This window comes from Balaenoptera acutorostrata, chromosome 11 (genome assembly GCF_949987535.1).
Source record: "Balaenoptera acutorostrata chromosome 11, mBalAcu1.1, whole genome shotgun sequence".
Lineage (NCBI taxonomy): Eukaryota > Metazoa > Chordata > Mammalia > Artiodactyla > Balaenopteridae > Balaenoptera > Balaenoptera acutorostrata.
In genome coordinates, this window is record NC_080074.1 from 94,063,290 (window position 1) to 94,083,880 (window position 20,591).

At 40.3% G+C, this 20,591-nt stretch overlaps 1 protein-coding gene and 1 non-coding gene across 3 annotated transcripts in view; both read right to left on the reverse strand.

Moving 5' to 3' along the window:
* The window catches only part of DERA (deoxyribose-phosphate aldolase), a 117,835-nt gene that overhangs the window by 67,576 nt on the left and 29,668 nt on the right, over nucleotides 1-20,591 (reverse strand). For both annotated transcript variants that reach the window (XM_057556174.1, XM_057556173.1), the window contains exons 2-5: nucleotides 8,734-8,831; nucleotides 7,466-7,613; nucleotides 4,074-4,169; nucleotides 1,385-1,519 (exon numbers count right to left, since the gene is read on the reverse strand). In XM_057556174.1, the coding sequence (XP_057412157.1) occupies nucleotides 1,385-1,519; nucleotides 4,074-4,169; nucleotides 7,466-7,613; nucleotides 8,734-8,831 (477 nt within the window). The remainder of the gene's footprint in view (nucleotides 1-1,384; nucleotides 1,520-4,073; nucleotides 4,170-7,465; nucleotides 7,614-8,733; nucleotides 8,832-20,591) is intronic.
* Nucleotides 5,677-5,783, reverse strand: LOC114235608 (U6 spliceosomal RNA). The gene has a single exon (XR_003621742.1). It is a non-coding gene; the product is annotated as a U6 spliceosomal RNA (small nuclear RNA).

A 20,591-nucleotide genomic window follows, 5' to 3' on the forward strand; every position in this document is an offset into this window, starting at 1 on the left:
TAAGCAAAGATGGTGTGTGAGATTTGGGGACAGGACAAGCCCCTATTTCGTGTTGTCTGGGAGATGAATGTAAAAGCTGGAGCTTCAAAAGCCATCACAGACAATGGAGTGTCCTTGAATATGAGGACAGAAGCCACACTCTTTGGAAGTGGAAGATAAAAGTAGTCCAGGTCTCCAAGAACTTTGTATTTCACAATACCCCTGAAATACCTACTTCCCAACTTTATGTGAGAAAGTAAATCCTTGAGCATTTAAACCACTGACTCAATCTTTGTTGCTCTATAACTAAAAGCAATTCTTAATGGATAAACAATGGAATTATAATTTACAGAAGATGAGATAGATGGATTGATGGATAGAGTCATAGATATCTATGAGATATTGGCAAGACCAATAGGTAGGTTAAGAAAAAATACATTAAATATAATCCTATTTTTAATTTTAATTTTTTCACTTTCTAAAAATTTTGATTTTAAACTTAACAGAAGGATGGGAGTTGCATGTGTGTATACGAAGAGAAAAAAGTTTGGAAAGTTGTGCACTGCAGTGTTATCAAGGGTTATTTGTAGGGGATGAGATTATGTAGAACATCCACTTTATTACTGGTTAGAACTTTTGTTTTTAACAGTGAGAAGGTATAACCTTTGTAATTAGAATAAAATACGCCAATTATTTGATATTCACATATCTAAAGAGACAACACATTATTCTGGCTTTATCCTATGACTGTTAAAAATTTTTAGTTAAACTACTTGTTACAATGATTTTTCTGAAATACAGAATTGTACTTATTTTAGCTATCAACAACTCTAAGGATACAAAATACATTTAAGGCAGAGCTAAAATCAATTCCTTCAAAAAAATAATAGCTTGTTACTGGAATGGGAAATGTCCTATTGTAATTGACATGATAGTAAATCAGAAATCTCGAAGGTGAATATGTAATAATACCCAGAGGAGCTACGTTCAAGAACAGGAGTGAAAACAGACTTAGCAGACTAATTAATAATCCCACATCCTCAAAATCCACAAAGATTAACATAAAAAAGGGAAGTTTCCTCCATCATATTAAAATAAACTCTGCATAAAAGACTTGCCTGGAGTGATTTTTGTATTGAGTAACAAAACAGTAGAGAATAGAATAAAAGTTAATAATCCACTGCATGGAAATAACTAATCACCTAAAGGGATCTAAAAAGTTCATGCAGGTGGGCAGGATGAGCAATCTTGGTCGAGTTTTCTCCTCAATTCACCCTCTGATCTAGTGACTTGTAATCTAGAACAGTGACTTCCAAACCATGCTGCCTCTTATCAGATCCTTGCCATCTGACTGACCAGGGAAGAACTAAGTCTCCCTCTTGGGTAAGGATGTGTGTGCACTTACCTTCCCATTGGCCTGTCAGCACCAAGGTCCTGTTAATTACCACATCAATTTCTGAAGCTCCATCTTCCACAGCCAATCTGATCTCTTCTAATCGTGTTTTTAAATGAGTCTGCCCAGCTGGAAAGCCAGTGGCCACTAGTAGAGAAAGAAGGGGAAAAAAAAAGAAAGGAAGGAAGGTAGGGAGGGAGGGAGGGAGGGAGGGGGAGAGGGAGGGAGGGAGACAAATTTCAATTGGTCAGTATCTCAACAAAGAATTTCAGACCAAAAAAATGAGCGTTTAGACCAAAGCATGAATGACACTTTAGAACTTCATGCCTACCTTGCAAAGTGAAGTGTAAAGAAACTGAATGCAATTTTATATAGTACTGACGTTAGGATAAATATTAGCATTATATCCTTTGGAAGACCTGAAATTAAGTTGCTACAGAGATGCTCACGGGGGTGTTTTAAGTAAATAGCAATTAAGAAGATATGTCATCGTCAAAGTGAAAGTCATAAGATAGTAGCTACAGCCCTGTCTTGATGGACACTAGTTAATTCTGGATCCTACTCATGACCAAGTTGGCTATCACTGTCATGATTTACTCATTCACATTTATAGCTGTTGTAACCAAACTGTAATATAGGTTTCTCCCACTGCCTATTTTAAAATGAACAGCCAAGCAGATGAGAATAAAGGGGAGATGTTGCACGATGGAAAAGCACCTAATTCGTCCACAAAACTGGGGCAGGGGTGAACTGGGAAGAGCAGGGCCACGCATAAATAAAAGGAAAATAAAAACACAATGACACTTTGGAAAAAGTATTAACATTTTTAACATGCGAATCATTAATTCCATTCCTGTGTCTGAAGATAACCTTTCATGTTTCCTTGATGTTATTAAATTCCTTGGGTCTGCTGCCTTAGAGGAAAGCATGTTTCCCTGTTGTATAAAGGAAAAGCTGAATTGACTGGGGCTAATGAAAAATGAAGGTTGATAAAGGTGTAGCTAGCTGCCAAATACTCTGGGAATCTTCACAAATGGGTTGTATATAAATACTGTATAGTCTGTTTCTTTTGATGTATCCCTAATAAAATAAATTAGTGATTTTCTTAGCTTCCTTCTTTAAAGCACCAGGATATTCCTCTAATACCTTTTAAAAGGAGAATCTAATTTTATATGTATCTATCCATATGTAAATACACACACACACATACAGGGAAGCTTTTAGTAAGACTTTTCCCTCCCTCATGCCTCATCCTCCTACTGCATCTATCTTAAGTCAGTAACTCTTCTTTTCTTTTTATTATTTATTTATTTGGCTGCGCCGGATCTTTGCTGCTTTGTGTTGCAGCATGTGGGATCTAGTTCCCTAACCAGGGATCGAACCCGGGCCCCCTGCATTGGGAGTGCGGATTCTTACGCACTGGACCACCAGGGAAGTCCCTACATCTATCTTAAGTCAAAAACTCTTGAACACACTCTCTTTTCTTTATCTTTCAGGCTTGGGGGTGGCTCTCATCATCTCCCACGCGGCCTGTGATTAGTCTAACTAACTCCATTTCACCCTTCTATAATTTGTCCACTACCATCCCCTAACTTAACCACGTCATGAAGCGGATCATGGTATGTCTCTGCTTAACATCTTTTGGTTTCTTCCCCGTCACCAAAATAAAACCCAGATGCCACGGCCTGATATGGTTTCCCCATGGGATCTGACCCCAATCTACCTCTCCAGCTTCAACTCCCAAGCTCTGCCTTTGTCCTACCTTAGGATCCAACAGTTGCAAACCCATTTCAGTTCCCTGAACTGTGCTTCTGCACCTTCACATGTGCTAGTTCCTCTGTCTAAAATGCCATTCCTAAGCTTATCAACTCTCTAAACTCTTCCTTAACCTTAAGACCCAATGCAGGGGTCTTACTATCTCCTCTATGAAGCATCCCCCTACCCGGTGAGTGTCATCAACCTCTGCAGAATAAATCACTACCCACTCAGAGTTACAACTGTACCTTCTGCATATCTTTTTTTTTTTTTTTTTTAAAGTTTTAGTTGATTTTTATTTATTTATTTATTTATTTATTTATTTTTGGCTGTGTTGGGTCTTCGGTTCGTGCGAGGGCTTTCTCCAGTTGCGGCAAGCGGGGGCCACTCTTCATCGCGGTGCGGGGACCGCTCTTCATCGCGGTGCGCGGGCCTTTCTCTATCGCGGCCCCTCCCGTCGCGGGGCACAGGCTCCAGACGCGCAGGCTCAGCAACTGTGGCTCACGGGCCCAGCTGCTCCGCGGCATGTGGGATCTTCCCAGACCAGGGCTCGAACCCGTGTCCCCTGCATTAGCAGGCAGATTCTCAACCACTGCGCCACCAGGGAAGCCCTTCTTCTGCATATCTTTATCGTTATATTTTACATATAAATAATATTACATGTCCTGTGTTACAATTTTTTTTTAAACTTGACTATTCCTCCTAAACAGCTAAGTTTCCTTTAAGGACAGAGATACAGTTCTATACTCTTAGGAATTAATATATATAATGTCTGCTACTCAACAGGCAATTAATAAATATGAAAATAATAGATAAATACAACCAATTAAATATATAAAACTAATTAAAATCATAGTATAAAACTATAGAGATAATACCCCAAAGTGTCTGAGTTGAAGAACTGGAAACATGTTGATAAAACGACAACAGAAGCCACAAATTTTACCTGATGCCACTGGGATATCACAGCCTGCAGCCTTTAGTGCTTTTACTGCATCACATACGCAGGCAGGATAAACACAAACGGCAGCTGTAGTAATGCCTATGAAGAAAGAAATCATAACAGCCTAGTTTATGTGAAGTTCAAGTCACACAATATGCTTTTAATTATTATTTATATTTCAACATTGGCAGAAATCAAAATGAGAGAAAAAATAATTCCCCTACGATGCTGCAACAAATTAAAAGGTTTTTACTTTCCACATTCCCTTCTGGCTCTTAACAACGTGGATCATTTTCTCATCATCACGGTTACAGAATAAAATATATATATTTTTTAAATTTTATTATATTTTTTAATTGAAGTATAGTTGACTTACAATGTTGTGCCCATCTCTGCTGCACAGCAAAGTGACTCAGTTATACACATATAGACATTCTTTTTTTAATATTCTTTTCCATTATGGTTTATCAGAGGATATTAAATATAGTTCCCTGTGTTATACAGTAGGACCTTGTTGTTTATCCATCTTATATATAATAGTGTGCATCTGCTAACCCCAAACTCCCAGTCCTTCCCTCCCCCATCCCCCCCCCTTGGCAACCACAAGTCTGTTCTCTAGGTCTCTGAGTCTGTTTCTGCTCTGTAGATAGGTTCATCTGTGCAATATTTTAGATTCCACATATAAGTGATGTCACATAATATTTGTCTTTCTAACTTAGAATAATAATCTCTAGTTGCATCCATGTTGCTGCAAATGGCATTATTTTGTTCTTTTTTATGGCTGAGTAGTGCTCCATTGTATATATGTACCACATCTTCTTTATCCATTCATCTGTCGATGGACATTTAGGTTGTTTCCATGTTTTGGCTATTGTGAATAGTGCTGCTATGAACATAGGGGTGCATGTACCTTTTTGAATTATAGTTTTGTCTGGGTATATGCCCAGGAGTGGGATTGCTGGATCATACGGTAATTCTATTTTTAGTTTTCTGAGGAACCTCCACACTGTTTTCCATAGTGGCTGCACCAACTTACATTCCCACCAACAGTCTAGGAGCGTTCCCTTTTCTCCACACTCTCTCTAGCATTTGTTATGTGTAGACTTTTTAAAGAAGGCCATTCTGACTGGTGTGAGGTGGTACCTCACTGTAGTTCTGATTTGCGTTTCTCTAATAATTAGTGATGCTGTGCATCTTTTCATGTGCCTACTGGCCATCTGTATGTCTTCTTTGGAGAAATGTCTATTAAGGTCTTCTGCCCATTTTTCAATGGGGTTGTTTGTTTTTCTGTTGTTGAGTTGTATGAGCTGTTTGTATATCTTGGAGATTAAGCCCTTGTCTGTTGCATCATTTGCAAATATTTTCTCTCATTCCATAGGTTGTCTTTTTGTTTTTGTTGTTGTTGTTGTTTTTATGGTTTCTTTTGCCATGCAAAAGCCTGCAAGTTTGATTAGGTACCATTTGTTTATTTTTGTTTTTATTTCTATTGCCTTGGGAGACTGCCCTAAGAAAACACTGGTACAATTTATGTCAGAGAATATTTTGCCTATGCTCTCTTCTAGGAGTTTTATGGTGTCATGTTTTATGTTTAACTCTTTGTTTTAAAAAAAATATGGAATGCTTCACAAATTTGCGTGTCATCCTTGCACAGGGGCCATGTTAATCTTCTCTGTATCGTTCCAATTTTAGTACATGTGCTGCCAAAGCAAGCACTAGAATAAAATATTTTTGATACATTGTTCTTGGAGGTTAACAAGAGTGCCATTTGTAAAAAAAATTCCTAAATAGTAAACTTGGTGGCCTTGATCCAATGAAAATGCTTTATTTCACGCAGATAATAAAATCCAGGTTTTTACTGCATTCAAACAGGACAGCAGATGAAGAAAAATGTAAGTGAATCTTACAGGGTAGTACAGGCAGACCTTGGAGATAGTGCGGGTTCAGTTCCAGACCACCACAATAAAGCAAATATTGCAATAAAGTGAGTCACGGGAATTTTTTGGTTTCCTAGTGCATATAAAAGTTACATTTATACTATACTGTAGTCTATTAACTGTGCAATAGCATTATGTCTATAAAAAGTACATACCTTAATTTTAAAATATTTTATTGCTAAAAAATGCCAAAGAATTACAATGGTAACACCAAAGATCACTGATCACAGATCACCATAACAAATATAACAATAATGAAAAAGTCTGAAATACTGCAAGAATTATCAAAATGTGACAGAGACATGAAGTGAGCAAATGCTGTTGGAAAAACAGTGCTGATCAACTTGCTCAATGCAGGGGTGCCACAAACCTTCAATTTGTAAAACACATTGTATCTGCAAAGTGCAATAAAACAAGTTACACCTGTTTAGCAAAACAACATTTAACGAATACTATTCCCTCTTTTACAGAAAATAATAAAATCTGGATCTGAAGCCCTCATTTTGAGGAATAAGATCTTAAATTGAAAAAATTAAATTGAAAAATCAAATAGCCACTGTAAAACAATAGCAAAAGACTCATATAAAGCTGTTGCTTTTAAGTGCTATAAATGGTAGGTGTTTTATTGTCAACTCAAAAGAAAAATACTACTTTTCAAAAGCTGTAGGTTTGTTTAGGTCTATAAGTTATCTACAAACTATTTGGATAAAATACCTGCATTGGGCCAATGCAGCATCTCTTGTTGCATCCATTATAGACAGGCATCTGGGAACCATGAAGGATCCCTTCATGGTTTAGATCTGGTTCCTAAAACCTGCCCATTGAGTAACAACACACATTGTCCTGGAAATACCATTTCGCCTTCCAGGTCTCAAGTTTCCTCATTTAGAAACAAGGGCATCGACTCTTAAAATCTCCTCCATTTCTAAAATGTTAAGGTTCTAAACTTAACGGCAACTTTAGAAAGTCTTTTCTTTCATGTATACGAAGAGAGTGAGTATAACTTTTTTTCAAAAGATCTAACCTAATATACAAGCTTGCAATATTTCCCATTTGTATTTTATTCTCAAAAGCATTTCACTTACTCACAGAAAATACTTTATGTATGAGGTGTGATTATTAAGTAATGAGACTGGCTTTTTCATATGTGGCGAGGGAATCAGAATCAGTATTTGAGAGTCACTAGATAGAAAACTTCCAAAACTGAAGAACTAGAAAGAAAAATAAAGAAACTCAATACTTGCAACTCTAATCCATGATGGGAAAGAACTGACCTAAAAATGAGACTCAGATTCTCCTTCTGCTGTTTTTCAGAGAAGAATCTCAATTATTTCTCTATGTACACAATTCTATCATGGATTTTATTGCTACCATCATTTTAACAGCTGAATCTTAAGTCCTCTTAGATTTAGTGACTGTTATTGTAAAAAAGGTAAACACCGGACAGACTGTACACATTACCTTTATCGTGCATATTTAAGGCTTTTAAGAGATCTTCCCGGATTGGATACTTGGCTTTATAACAGAGCCTTTGAATGTTGGAAGATGTGTCATCGCCTGAAAGTGTAGTAAGATCTATAAAGGTAACAGCTTTCAGGAGCCAAGCAGCCTGGTTTGAAGAAAAGTTAAAAACAAGGTTTAAAGAAATAATTAATCTCCAACCCAGTTAGTTAGTAAAGAACCATTAGGCACATAAGGGTGCTAAAATCTCTTGTCTATGCTGTTCTAAGGCATATGTTCTGATATATGCTCAAGAGTGACCAAAAAGATGAATGTTACATAGAATAAAAGGGGAGAAAATAGCTTATAAATGCTTTTTCTCCCGTAGATAACACAAATTGAAATCCCTAATAGATCAAGTCTCCCCACATGTGACTTTTCCATTTCATTCACAAGGAGCCTCAGAGGGCCACCCACTAGGCGAGAACTTGGGAACAAGAGTTTCTGTCGTACATTTTACCTCCAGCCTGGGGTCTGGAATGAGACACTGTAAAAAGAGTCTCCATCTTCTTTGTTTTTTGTTTCTTTTCAGTTTAATCCAATTATAATTTTTAAACAATATTCATATTTCACAACTCATTCTGATGCATTCCTTTTATCTTTTCAATCAGATTATTTCTAAGGATGAGCAAAATGTGACCTGTCATCCTAAAGGATTCAATCACTTGTGAAATAAACTCTGAATTCCTTTTAGTCCTGAGATGCATACCACGTCTTTCGTTGGTACACACTGAAGAATATGCTGACCACAAGTACTCTATGAAACATCATTTTTTGAATTTTGAAAAATGATTTAGGGAAATTAATTAGTACGGTAAACATGATGGTCAAAGAAGGTCAACTCATACCTCAGGGCCTCAACAGCGGACACACCAGGTTTAGGTGTTACAGTTTTAAAATTAAAATAGAAGCCAACCAAAGAAGGTATGTCTAAGAAACTGAATAAATACGTTGAGAAAATATGCCATTTAATTCACTCATGAATAAAGATACCTCAAATTCATTTGTGGCTTTGCCACTCAAGAGTGATAAGATTTTTAACTTGTTTGGATAAATGTGTTATCTTTCTCCAACCCATCATCATCATATATGAATTATTAAAACAAGTCATGGACAGCTGCAATCTTTTAAGTTTAGATGCATCTTGAGCAAAATTCAATCTCGTGGCCTTGAGGGAAGAGACCAGGGCTGTAAACTACAGGGAGAGAATTCTCAAGAAGAGCCCTTACTTGCCACTCCTTTTTCACGGGTCTGCGGGCCTGGATTTGTTCTGCACGCCTCAGAACTGCCGGTTGATTCACTTGTATTTTGGAGATCCAGCTAAGGTCTAAAGGCAAAAGAAGAACACTTTAAAAGTTTTATTAAACATATTCACCTGCTTTTACATGGTCCTTGAAAGGATAGATTTATCACTAAGTAGCAAAGCTCTTGTAAGCCTTATATTTCTTTTTTGCTGAACTACAAATAACTAACCTCGTTGAAGGAAGCCCAGCCATGAAAAGGCCTACTTCATGTAAAATCAAGTACGTTTGGAACTAGGAGAACCTGTACTGATTCATTACACAGATATGTCTAACAATGGAGGAAAATGTGCTACTCATTGCCACGGGCCTCACTTCTGCCAGCAGAGACTTATTTGTGAGTGTCCAGTCCAGGAGAATGAATGGTTAATAAACACATAGATGAATTAATATTGGGGCTTAAAGGAATCCTTGATCACGACCTCCTTGCTGATAAAATTAATAACTACTAGATGCTGACAGGATACAGCCCATTCTTTCCTCAAAGAAGAATTTTTCAAAGTGTATTAGAAATTAGTGCACTGGGGCTTCCCTGGCGGCGCAGTGGTTAAGAATCTGCCTGCCATAGCACAGGAAGATCAGCTCGGTGCTTTGTGACCACCTAGAGGGTTGGGATAGGGAGGGTGGGAGGGAGACGCAAGAGGGAAGAGATATGGGAACATATGTATATGTATAACTGATTCACTTTGTTATAAAGCAGAAACTGACACACCATTGTAAAGCAATTATACTCTAATAAAGATGTTTAAAAAAATAAAAAAAGAATCCGCCTGCCAATGCAGGGGACACGGGTTTGAGCCCTGGTCCGGGAAGATCCCACATGCCACGGAGCAACTAAGCCCGTGCGCCACAACTACCGAGCCTGCGCTCTAGAGCCTGTGAGCCACAACTACTGAAGCCCCACGAGTCACAACTACTGAAGCCCGCGCGCCTAGAGCCCGTGCTCCGCAACAAGAGAAGCCACCGCAATGAGAAGCCTGCGCACCACAGCGAAGAGTAGCCCCCGCTCACCGCAACTAGAGAAAGCCCGCGCACAGCAACGAAGACCCAACGCAGCCAAAAATAAATAAATAATTTATTAAAAAAAGAAAAAAAAGACTTGTGGGGAAGGTGATTCATTAGGAAACATGTCACAATTACACAATTCTTTATAATGAGATGGAGAAAACTACTACTGAATGCATACTGTACTACGTAACAACATATGTCATAATAGTAATAAAGTATTTGCATCCACCTCAGAGATAAGACCACCAAGAAAACCAGTTTCTACAAAAGACATTCTCTCTCATTTTCATTCAATTCTTCTTATCAATATTAACGGTGTAGAAATTCCAAATTAGAGTCTGAGTGATTAATAATGATATTCTTATATCACTGAATAATGGGAGTTCCCCGGTGGCCTAGTGGTTAGGATTCCCAGCTTTCACTGCCATGGCCCAGGTTCAATCCCTGGTCAAGGAACTGAGATCCCACAAGCTGGGCAGTGTGGCCAAAAAAAAAGGATTTAAAAAATTAAAAATAAAATAAATTAATAAATATCACTGAAGAAGGAACAAAGTTTGAGCGCTTTTTTTTCTGGTTATTTTGTTAGTCAAAATCTTGTAACAAAACAGACTTTTAATGTTTCAATCCATCTGTTCCTTGAAGACATTGTATGTTTTCCAGCTTGTCTGCTGACCCAGCTTCACAGAGGAAATGGGAGTCTACGGTCAGGGACATGAAATCTGCCTCTTCTCCACCCAAAGACTGATTTGGGTCTAGGTAGAGCCCAAGAGAGTCAGACCAGGCAGACACACTAGACTCACCCCAATTTACCTAAGACCTGTAACAACCCCTCTCTACCCAAAGGCTGGAGAGGCTTCTTTTTTTTTTTAACTACTAATAATGGTGATTAGGTTTCTGGTAAAGATTGTTTCCCCTCCAACAGTCAAAATTACTGAAGTAAGGAGTGGCGTGAAATACAAGGCTGACCGCCAAGACACTGCTGACAGTGGCCAAAAGAGGGAAGCCTAGGCGGTAGGGCAAGGCTTTGAGGGATGGTCCTTAATCAGTCACATGACACCTCCTAGAAGCTCCCCTCCCCACCCCCAGGCCCTGCTGCAGGAGGGAGGTCTCAGGCCACCCCAGGACCCTTCACCATCGGGCTCCATCCTCCCTCACGTGCCATTTTCTCCCTCTCCACGCCCCCCAACCCTGAGGCACAGCCTTCCTAAACTCCTGGGAGTTCACTGACACATCACACCGTGTTCTGTCTCTGGACCTGTGTGTGCTGTTTGCTCCCTCCGCCTAGAATGCCCTCCGTTATCTTGGCAGTTCATTTGCCGCCCTCTCTGTGAACCTTCCCTGAACTACACAGGCTGAGCTATTCCTTTGCTTCTTTGTGCTTCCATGCTTTCAAAACTTACAGTCCATCTTTAGTGCATTCTGAATGGCACTGATTTGTCCAGATGTGCGTATTCCCAACAGATTTTTAAAGCTCCAAGCAAGGTACCTGACACACGGATGGCATTCAAGAAATAAACTAAGGGTTCCCGAAGACCAGAAATGATCTGGGCGATGTCTTCCCAAATTGCTTCTTCTTATTTTTGTTTTTTGTAGTGCTTACTTTTTCCCCCCAGCTTGGTTGAAGTATAGTTGACAAATAAAAATAGTATATATTTAAGGTGTATGTCTTGATAAATGTACACACTGTGAAATAATCACCACAGTCAAGCTAATTAACATTATCTATTGCTTCACACATTTACTATATCCTTTTTTCTTTCTGTTTTTATGTATGCTGAGAACATTTAAGATCCACTCTCTCAGCAAATTTCAAGTACACAACAGAGCACTGTTAACTATAGTCACATTGCTATACAAAAGATCTCCAGGAATTCCTCATCTTGTATAATGAAACTCTGTACCCCAACTGCTTCTGATTAAAGGCTTTTGGATCTCCACAAGAGAAGTTGGGACTGAGACACGAATGGAATACCTGAGGACATTCCCCTTAAAAACTAATTTTTAGTACAACTCCTCACCAAAGGTTAGAATCCACGAGGCCTGCTCTCACACGTTTCAGACACCACTTGACAGAGAGGTCCCTGCAAACCATCTCTGGGAGAATGTAATAGGATTACCTCTCCCACAGTATCACTGCTAAAAATATCTTTAGTGGTCGTAAAATCATCCAGCCCATAGTTAATCCAGCCACAGAATTTGCCTCTGTGACCTCCCACGGTAATGAATTATATAAGTGACTATCCCATTTTATTAGCACTTAATTTGCTACTCCTTAATTTCATCAAATAACCCTTGTTCTCCTATTATGGGGTCTGGGGAAAAGAAAGGACTGACTGGCCTTTGTTATGTCCTTCACCATTTTTAATATTTTATTCGAGTACCCTTTAGCGTCTTTTCTTCCAGGAGAAGTGATTCTAAGGCACACAATCTCATCAGGATCATAGAAGCTTCTCTTATGGGGCCAGGAGGGGTTTCAAGTACACGGGCCTTTGGGGAGAACAGACGTGAAGCCACAATTGGAAGGTGATGATACTCCTTTCTGAAAACTCTCCCGTGAAGAAAATCCCAGTGTTCCTCTTAGTAAGCCATTTTGGTGGCTTTCAGGCCCTTCTTTCGTTATAAATTTGTTCTCAAATACTCCTCTCACAATTTTTTATTATTATTATTTTTCCTATTTAAGTCTCAGTGGGGACAGAGATCATTTTCCCTGCAAATCTACTTCGTAGCCTTTCCATCACTTCCATTTGTCTTCATGGATATGCCTGTACTTCTGTACAATATTCCTAAAACGTGTAACACCAATGACAACTCCACGAAAGGAGGTTTATGTTGTATTTATTTCACCTTTGTTCCCAATGGAGAAAAATCAATTGTGATAATTCATTAGAGACTTGCCTAAATTTGGAAAAGAAAAATTAAACTTCCAATGTTTTTACCTCATTCTTTCTGGGTTTCTACATTTAATTGTACCACCCAAATTTGTGCCTTAGTGTTGTCTCCAGTCATTTCTTCATATGCACTTGTGCAGTACTTTTTTTTAAATTAATTTTTATTGGAGTGTGGTTGCTTTACAAGGTTGTGTTAGCCTCCACTGCACAACAAAATGAATCAGCCATACACATACAGATATCCCCTCCCTTTTGGACTTCCCTCCCGTTTAGGTTACCACAGTGCATTAGGTAGAGTTCCCTGTGCTATACAGTATGTTCTCATAAGTTGTCTATTTTATACATAGTATCAATAATGTATATGTGTCAATCCCAGTCTCCCAATTCCTCCCACCCCACCCCTTTCTTGTGCAGTACATTTTTAATCCCAGAGTCTATTACTGAGTACCCCTTCCTATTGTAGGCACCCAGATGTCTATTATTTCTGTGTTGTTTATTTTCAATTCTAATTTGCAACTTCCCAGGAATCAGTTACAAGTGCCTAGCACAGAAATAGGTGCTCAATAAACCCCTTGCATCACAGGAAATTTATTTTTTACCTCAGACACTGAAACTGGTGAAATATCAACTTCATCATGTCTAGTCTTTCAACCTTAGCCTTGGTTAGCTTTGTTTAAAAAAAAAAAAGAGGGCTTCCCTGGTGGCGCAGTGGTTGAGAGTCTGCCTGCCAATGCAGGGGACACGGGTTCGAGCCCTGGTCTGGGAAGATCCCACATGCCGCGGAGCAACTGGGCCCGTGAGCCACAACTGCTGAGCCTGCGCATCTGGAGCCTGTGCTCCGCAACAAGAGAGGCCGCGATGGTGAGAGGCCCGCGCACCGCGATGAAGAGTGGACCCCGCTTGCCACAACTGGAGAAAGCCCTAGCACAGAAACGAAGACCCAACACAGCCATAAATAAATTAATTAATAATTGAAAAAAAAATGTTTAAAAAAAAAAAGAGCCCTGAAGGTCAATATATGCCAGATCCAGCCAAGCTAAGAAGATATTCAATTTACATAAGTAAGGAGACTCAGCCTTGCCCAGGTCCTAAGCCATAAAGATACAAGACAGACACTGTGCTGGGAGCCTCATGCCTTCCAGCAGGTGGGGTCTGGAATGAGCCTTCTTCCCAAGGTGTGGTCTAGCATGCAATAAACCCTGGGTGAGCCCTCCAGAGCATCCATGTCCCCACTGGACATTAGCCAACTCTTCTAACAGTCTTCTGTGTAAGCCCAGTCCTTAGAACACAGGTGGACAGTCCAGGAACTAAAACACCAGCAACCTAGCAGCATATTATTGTCACAGCCCACAAAGCCTTGCTACTATGATATCTCCCCACAGCAACTCTGCTCCTAAATCTCGAAGTCCCAACCCACATACATTCACCAACCAGACCACTCTTCAGGCTACCAACCCAAGTCCAGGTGAGTGATGAGTTTACTACACCCTCTGAAATACTTCAGTTAGACTGCTGGCACCAAGCTGAAGGCCAACTTGATCTGCCAATTGGTTTCCTCTGCACCAGTCTTGTCTGTTCTCTGCTTACACTCCTCTTCCATCAGGCGGTCTTGCATCCCCAGCTACATGGGTTATACCACTCTTTCAGAATACATCATCACAGCGGAAGATAGTTCGGGTTCATGTGACAAGGCGTGTGCATTCTTGCACCTGGCTTTGCACAGCAGTGTCACATCAGGATTCTAAAGCTTCCTCACTTTCTTTTTATGCTTCATCCCTCCTTGAGACATCAGCCATTTCTCAACTATTGCTGCTCTTTAGTAATCAGCTGCCTATTTCTGTCAATTATACTCCTCCATTTACTAGCTATTGTCAGCAGGTTACTCTGGACGCTGAAAGAAGAACCCAATAGTTTATTGTGGCACCTAAAATACTGTTTGGTCCAGTCCTCAGTTGGCTATTTCAGCTCCTCTTGTTCCCAGGATGCCCATCATCACTTGGTTATCAGCCTCAAAAGCTTAGCAGCAGTTGGTGGCTGCAGTTACGTAGCTAGATAAACATAACTCCTCGGTGGAACGGAGTGCCCACGTGCAAGTCCTACAAGCTCTCCACTTAGCGTTTCCTCAGTACAGGCGCTGTGCTAAACGGTGTGAGGAATGCAATGGCAGTAAATAGGTTGTTCCTCTCCTGAAAAAGCTTGGGGAGGAAAGGAAGTGAATAATACAAAATGTAAGCCCACACATGAGAGCAAAAAGCAATGCTTTCAACCAGCGGTTCCCAACTGATTCCACAGGTTCCATCAGTTAGGAATCTTTCAGTTGAAAAATGATGAAAACTGACTTTGTTGACTGAAACAAAAAAGGAAGGATATTAAGAACTCAGATAATGGAGAAGAGAAGAACAAGCTCAGAAAACAGACAGGAACCAAAGATAATAACAGAGAGCCAAAAGCTGGAAGAATAATGCCAGCGTTTAAGAGCAACAGTCTGGCCAAGATGCCACCAGCAGCTGCTGCTGAACACCACTGCCATCTTTAACTCACTCGGGGCCCCAAGTCCATATAAACACACCCGGTACTTGACCCATGTGTGACTGCGGGGCCCGGGAGGAGAGGAAAGATCTCCTCCTTCCTCTGTAGTAGCCCCAACCGAGTCTACATACTAGGAGATCTCCCAACACTAAGGATGTGAGTTGGTTGCTGAAGAGCAGAAAAGGATAAATGTCTATGACAATGATCAATAAGTTCGGGCCATGCTAGATGGGAAAACTTCTCTTGGAGATGCAGAAGGCACAGCAGCTTATTAAACTCTATGAGAAAGCCCACATTTAAGAAACCTCTGGAATTTTCTTTAATCCAGCACTTCTCAAACTTGACCACTAAATGTTTTTTCCCTAAAACATACCACACTGGCTGGATGATAAGTCAAGTTCAGAGGAAGGGTAGGTTAGAGTAGGCTCATCCAGTTGGCCCAAAAAAACCCTTCATGGATAAGCAGAGATTTGAAATTGACCCTGAAGTATGGCTCTCAACCTGGAGGCACTTTTGGTTGTCACAGCTTCGGGTGGGAAACTGCCACTTGCATCTAGTGAGCAGAGGCCAGAAATGCTGGTAAACTTCCTACAATGCACGGGACTGATGGTACCACCTCCCACAATAAAGAATTATCTTTATTGCCCAAGTGATGGGCAGGATTCGCTAAAAATATAGAGGAAGTACAAGAGGTTTGTGGGTAACAGGAATATCAGGAACAAATGCAGGTTGGCTCTATTTGATTGACAGTGGCTTGTGTGTAAAGCTCCTTAAGTACCAGGCTAAGGAGTCTAGATCTGTGCTAGCCCATCAGTAGCCACTGGCCACATGCAACTCTTCGAGAACTTGAAATGTGGATCATCAAAATTGAGATGTGCTTTACGTACAAAATACACAGCAGATTTCAAAGATTTAGTACAAAAAAGGCATGTAAAATATCTAAAATATCATTTTAGCTATGTTTTGATACTGACTACACATTGAAACGATAATATGTGGGACACATTTGGTTAAATAAAGTGTTATTAAAAGTATGTTCACCTGTTTCTACTTTTTACAACATGCATACTAGAAGATTTTAGATTACTTTGTGTTGCACATTATATTTCTGTTAGACAGCACTGCTCTAGACTTTACCCTAAAAGTGATCAGAGCCACTGAAAATTTCCAAACTGGGCTGTAACAGAATTAAAGAAGTATTTACTAAAAATTAATCAGCATACAGTATATGTCCCATAGAAATGCTTACACAAGTATGCAAATGCAAATATGAAAAGGTATTTATGGTAGTATTGTTGCAAATGACACCAAGATCCATGATCAGCTCAATGAAACACAGCAAATCCATAATACAGAATATGATCCAGCCATTAAAAAGAATGAGGTAGATCAGTAAGCACTGTCACGGAACACTGATTATGATTCATTACTCAGTGAAAATAAGTAACCTGCACAGCAGTGATTTTTTAAATTAAAGATGTTTAAAAAAACCCAAAAATATAAAACATGTATCTGTTGGCATATGTGCAAAAAAATAATAGAACATATACCAAACTGACAAAAGTGTTTCTCTCCCAAGGTAGAATTACATAAGATTTCTACTTTCCCATGTTATATATTTACATAATACTTTAAACTTTTTACAAAGAGCATGCATTACCTTATCAAGCAGGAAAAACAAAATATACTTAACTCTTTGGAATTAAGAGGCACTGCCAAGTAGCAGTGTGCAGGACAGGTGGAAAGGGAGGGAGACAAGAGTAGGTAGACCAGTAAGACGGCTGCTGCGGTAGCCCAGGCATTGGCATGTGCAATGTCTCCCTGGGGGATTTCACCCCACCAAACCTTTCACGACCAATCCTTGGCCACAGAGATCTTCCACAAGGCCAGCCTGACACAACTGCACAGTGCCAGGCAGAAATGATAATACCAGATGCCACTGTTACTGCTCCCATAGAAAAGATCACCAAAACCTTAGCACCATGGGCCACCAGACAGAAGCTGATTATTACATGAATCCTATATGATACCAACATCACACCTGGGCAAGACGGGCCCACACTCTAGAGAGCCTGCTCTGCTCTGGCCCTCCCATAGCAGTGCCCTTCCCCGTAGGTAAGGAGTCTGTGGCGCCAAGAGTACAGACTTTCCCCAAGATCACATTCCCCTTCTGGTCCAGGCTCAAGGTGCACAGGACCCCAGCATTTCCAGAGTAAATGGCTCTAGGCCTACTTACAGAGTCTACGGGGGTCTCCATCCCAAAGTCAACAGCTTAGACGTAAGGTACGAGACAGACAAGGGACTTTCTTCATTTGGGAAGCTTGATAAATGCAATTCTGGCTATGAATTACATTTATCCATTCATTCAACTAACACCAAAGGAGTACCCACGATGGTGCCCGCACTGATGTAGGCTCTGCGGATTCAGCAGCGGATGAACAAACAAACCCTTACTCTCACAGAGCTTCTTCTAATGAGAAGAGACAGATAAACATATACATACATATCGGTCCTCACTAGGGGGACCACATCATCCTAGTTCACCCAGGACATGCCCAGTGTACACCCCCTGTCCCATCTGGTTTAGCATTTGTCCCGTATATTTCGTTTTTTAACAAACTTAAAACAAACCAGCATGGGTTTGGTAGACTCCAGCTTCTACCTCCATCACCAGTACAAGTGTGTGAGAGACAAGAGCAGTGAACAGAGATCTCAGCTGGACACGTGGGTCACTCTGTAGAGACCAAAACTTCACTCTTGTCCCCACCATTCCTCCAGCCATTACAAAACTAACACTACCAGCATTTTGGACATACGTTGATGAGGGCAGGTACTTGCAATACTGGGGGCGCCCTCCAGTCTTGGGTGGTGGTGGGAGAAATACGCATGATGTTGTGCCTCTGAACATACCAGCTGCTAGGGCCCTGGCCTGAGCCCAAGCCTGCAAGAGACACAGACGCACCATGCCAGCAGTCAGCAGAGCATGAGAAGCAAAAGAACCTGTAGGTTAGGTGACCACGGCGTATGTGTAGGGGACCTCTAGATTCCTGAAGGACAGCAAACTGAAAGCATTGCTTTTATCATTTTTATATTCTGTAAGCCTGAAAGTATGTATTTGGGGTCAGGCTTTTTTATTTAAAAAAAAAAAAAATCTATCAGCAACAATGAACTCAAAAAAGTATGTTTAGGAAATTCCCTGGCAGTCCAGTGGCTAGGACTCCACGTTTTCACTGCCAAGTGCCTGAGTTCAATCCCTGGTCAGGGAACTAAGATCCCTCAAGCGTGGTGCAGCCAAAAAAAAAAAAAAATGTTTAATGAAAAATTAAATTCTGAATTTCCATTTCTTGGAAAAGTTGATGATCTATAATTTATACAAAATGTTTTTGAACATTTATCATAGGCCAGCATATCTCTACAAGACCCGAATCTGCTAAATAACATTCATATTTACTTAAAAAATTAGCAGTTAAGAAGCCTGTACTTAAAGATGGCAATTTAACAGAAGCCTCAGAAGATACAGTTACATAAAACTCTGAAGCATGACTTTTCATTGAGATAAAATGAGTACTCTAAATAGTGCTTGTTTTCACAACCAAAATTCTACTGTATGTACAAGAAGTAAAGCAGTAGTTATTAATCTGTTGGCTCCAGAAGCAGAAGAATTTCACAAACAACTAAAAAATATAAGTTTTATATAAGTCATGGGTGCTTTAAAGAGAAAAATGAGTTAAATTAATTCAAATATTGGCTCATTTTTAAAAACCTAACATTAAATCAAAGAAAAAAATTTCAGAAATCTATGTGTTGAAGGTAAAACACCTGACATTATTATGACTGCCACTGTAAATTCAGTTAAAGAGGTTAGCACTGAACAAATAATTATTTGATTTTGCAGAGATGACACAGATGCAAATTTTGTTGGAGTATAGCATCACAATAAAAACAATGTTCTTATTAAGAAACCCCGGGAGCAGAAATACACTTGGATCTGGTTGTGATAGACACCTAACTTATAATTTCATCCAAATAAGCTTCCATAGTCTAACAATCAAAGTACAAGCTATAGCTGTCAAATTTTAAATATTTTATATATACACACAGTAAGTGAACTACCTGATCTTTGAGAGAAAGCTGATGTTTAATTAAAGATAAATACTTCTTGCTGGCAGTGTGCCCTATCTCTTTGCTGGTCATCACCAGTTAATTATTAGGAACATTTGACTCTTTGAAGAGGAAGAACCATTTTGTCAATCAGCCTAAGCTGACATACACAGGTCTCGAACTATTTTATAAATGAGACCTTTAAATGTGGGCTTTTACTTTTTTTTTTCAATATCAGCTGAAAAATCTTTTTTGAAAAAAACTTATTAAATAAATAAAACACCCAAAGCCTCCAGCTTTGGAAACTTAGTGAACTACAACGATTGTTGACACCTGTTTGTAAATATTGCAAACAGGAAGACACTGAAATTTATCCCTCTACAAATGAGAGGACTTGGCCAAATTAAATGAGGAGACTTCAGCTAGCATACAGGCTTAATTTTAAAATTCTAACATTGTACTTTGGAATATCTCGACTTAGCTGTTTTGATTACCATCTATCCCTGTGTAACAAACCACCACAAAATGTCATGCCTAAAAACAGCAAGCCTTCTATTTTTTTTTTTTTTTTTTTTTTATTTATTTATTTATTTATTTATTTATTTTTGGCTGTGCTGGGTCTTCGGTTCGTGCGAGGGCTTTCTCTAGTTGCGGCAAGTGGGGGCCACTCTTCATCGCGGTGCGGGGACCGCTCTTCATCGCGGTGCGCGGGCCTCTCACTATCGCGGCCCCTCCCGTTGCGGGGCACAGGCTCCAGACGCGCAGGCTCAGCAGCTGTGGCTCACGGGCCCAGCTGCTCCGCGGCATGTGGGATCTTCCCAGACCAGGGCTCGAACCCGCGTCCCCTGCATTAGCAGGCAGATTCTCAACCACTGCGCCACCAGGGAAGCCCAAGCCTTCTATTATTTATCCGGATTCTGTTGGTTGACTGGGGCTCAGCTGGGCGGTTCTACTGCTCTCACTTGAGACCTCGTGTGGCGGCCGCCAGATGATGATGGGTCTGAAACATGCGAGATGGCTGCACTCACGTGTCCGGTGCCTCAGAGGAGCGGCAGGAGGCTGGGCTCTGCCGGGACACCTCCATGTCGGCCCCAATGCCCCCCTCTCCACGTGCCATTTCCAACAGGGCAGCTGAACTTCTCACAGAGCAGCTCAGGGCTCCCCAATCATAGAGCAGCTATTATCACTTCTCTCACCTTCTGTGGTTACAGTGGGTCTCGGGGTGAGCCTGAATCAATGCAGCAGAGGACGACACAAAGA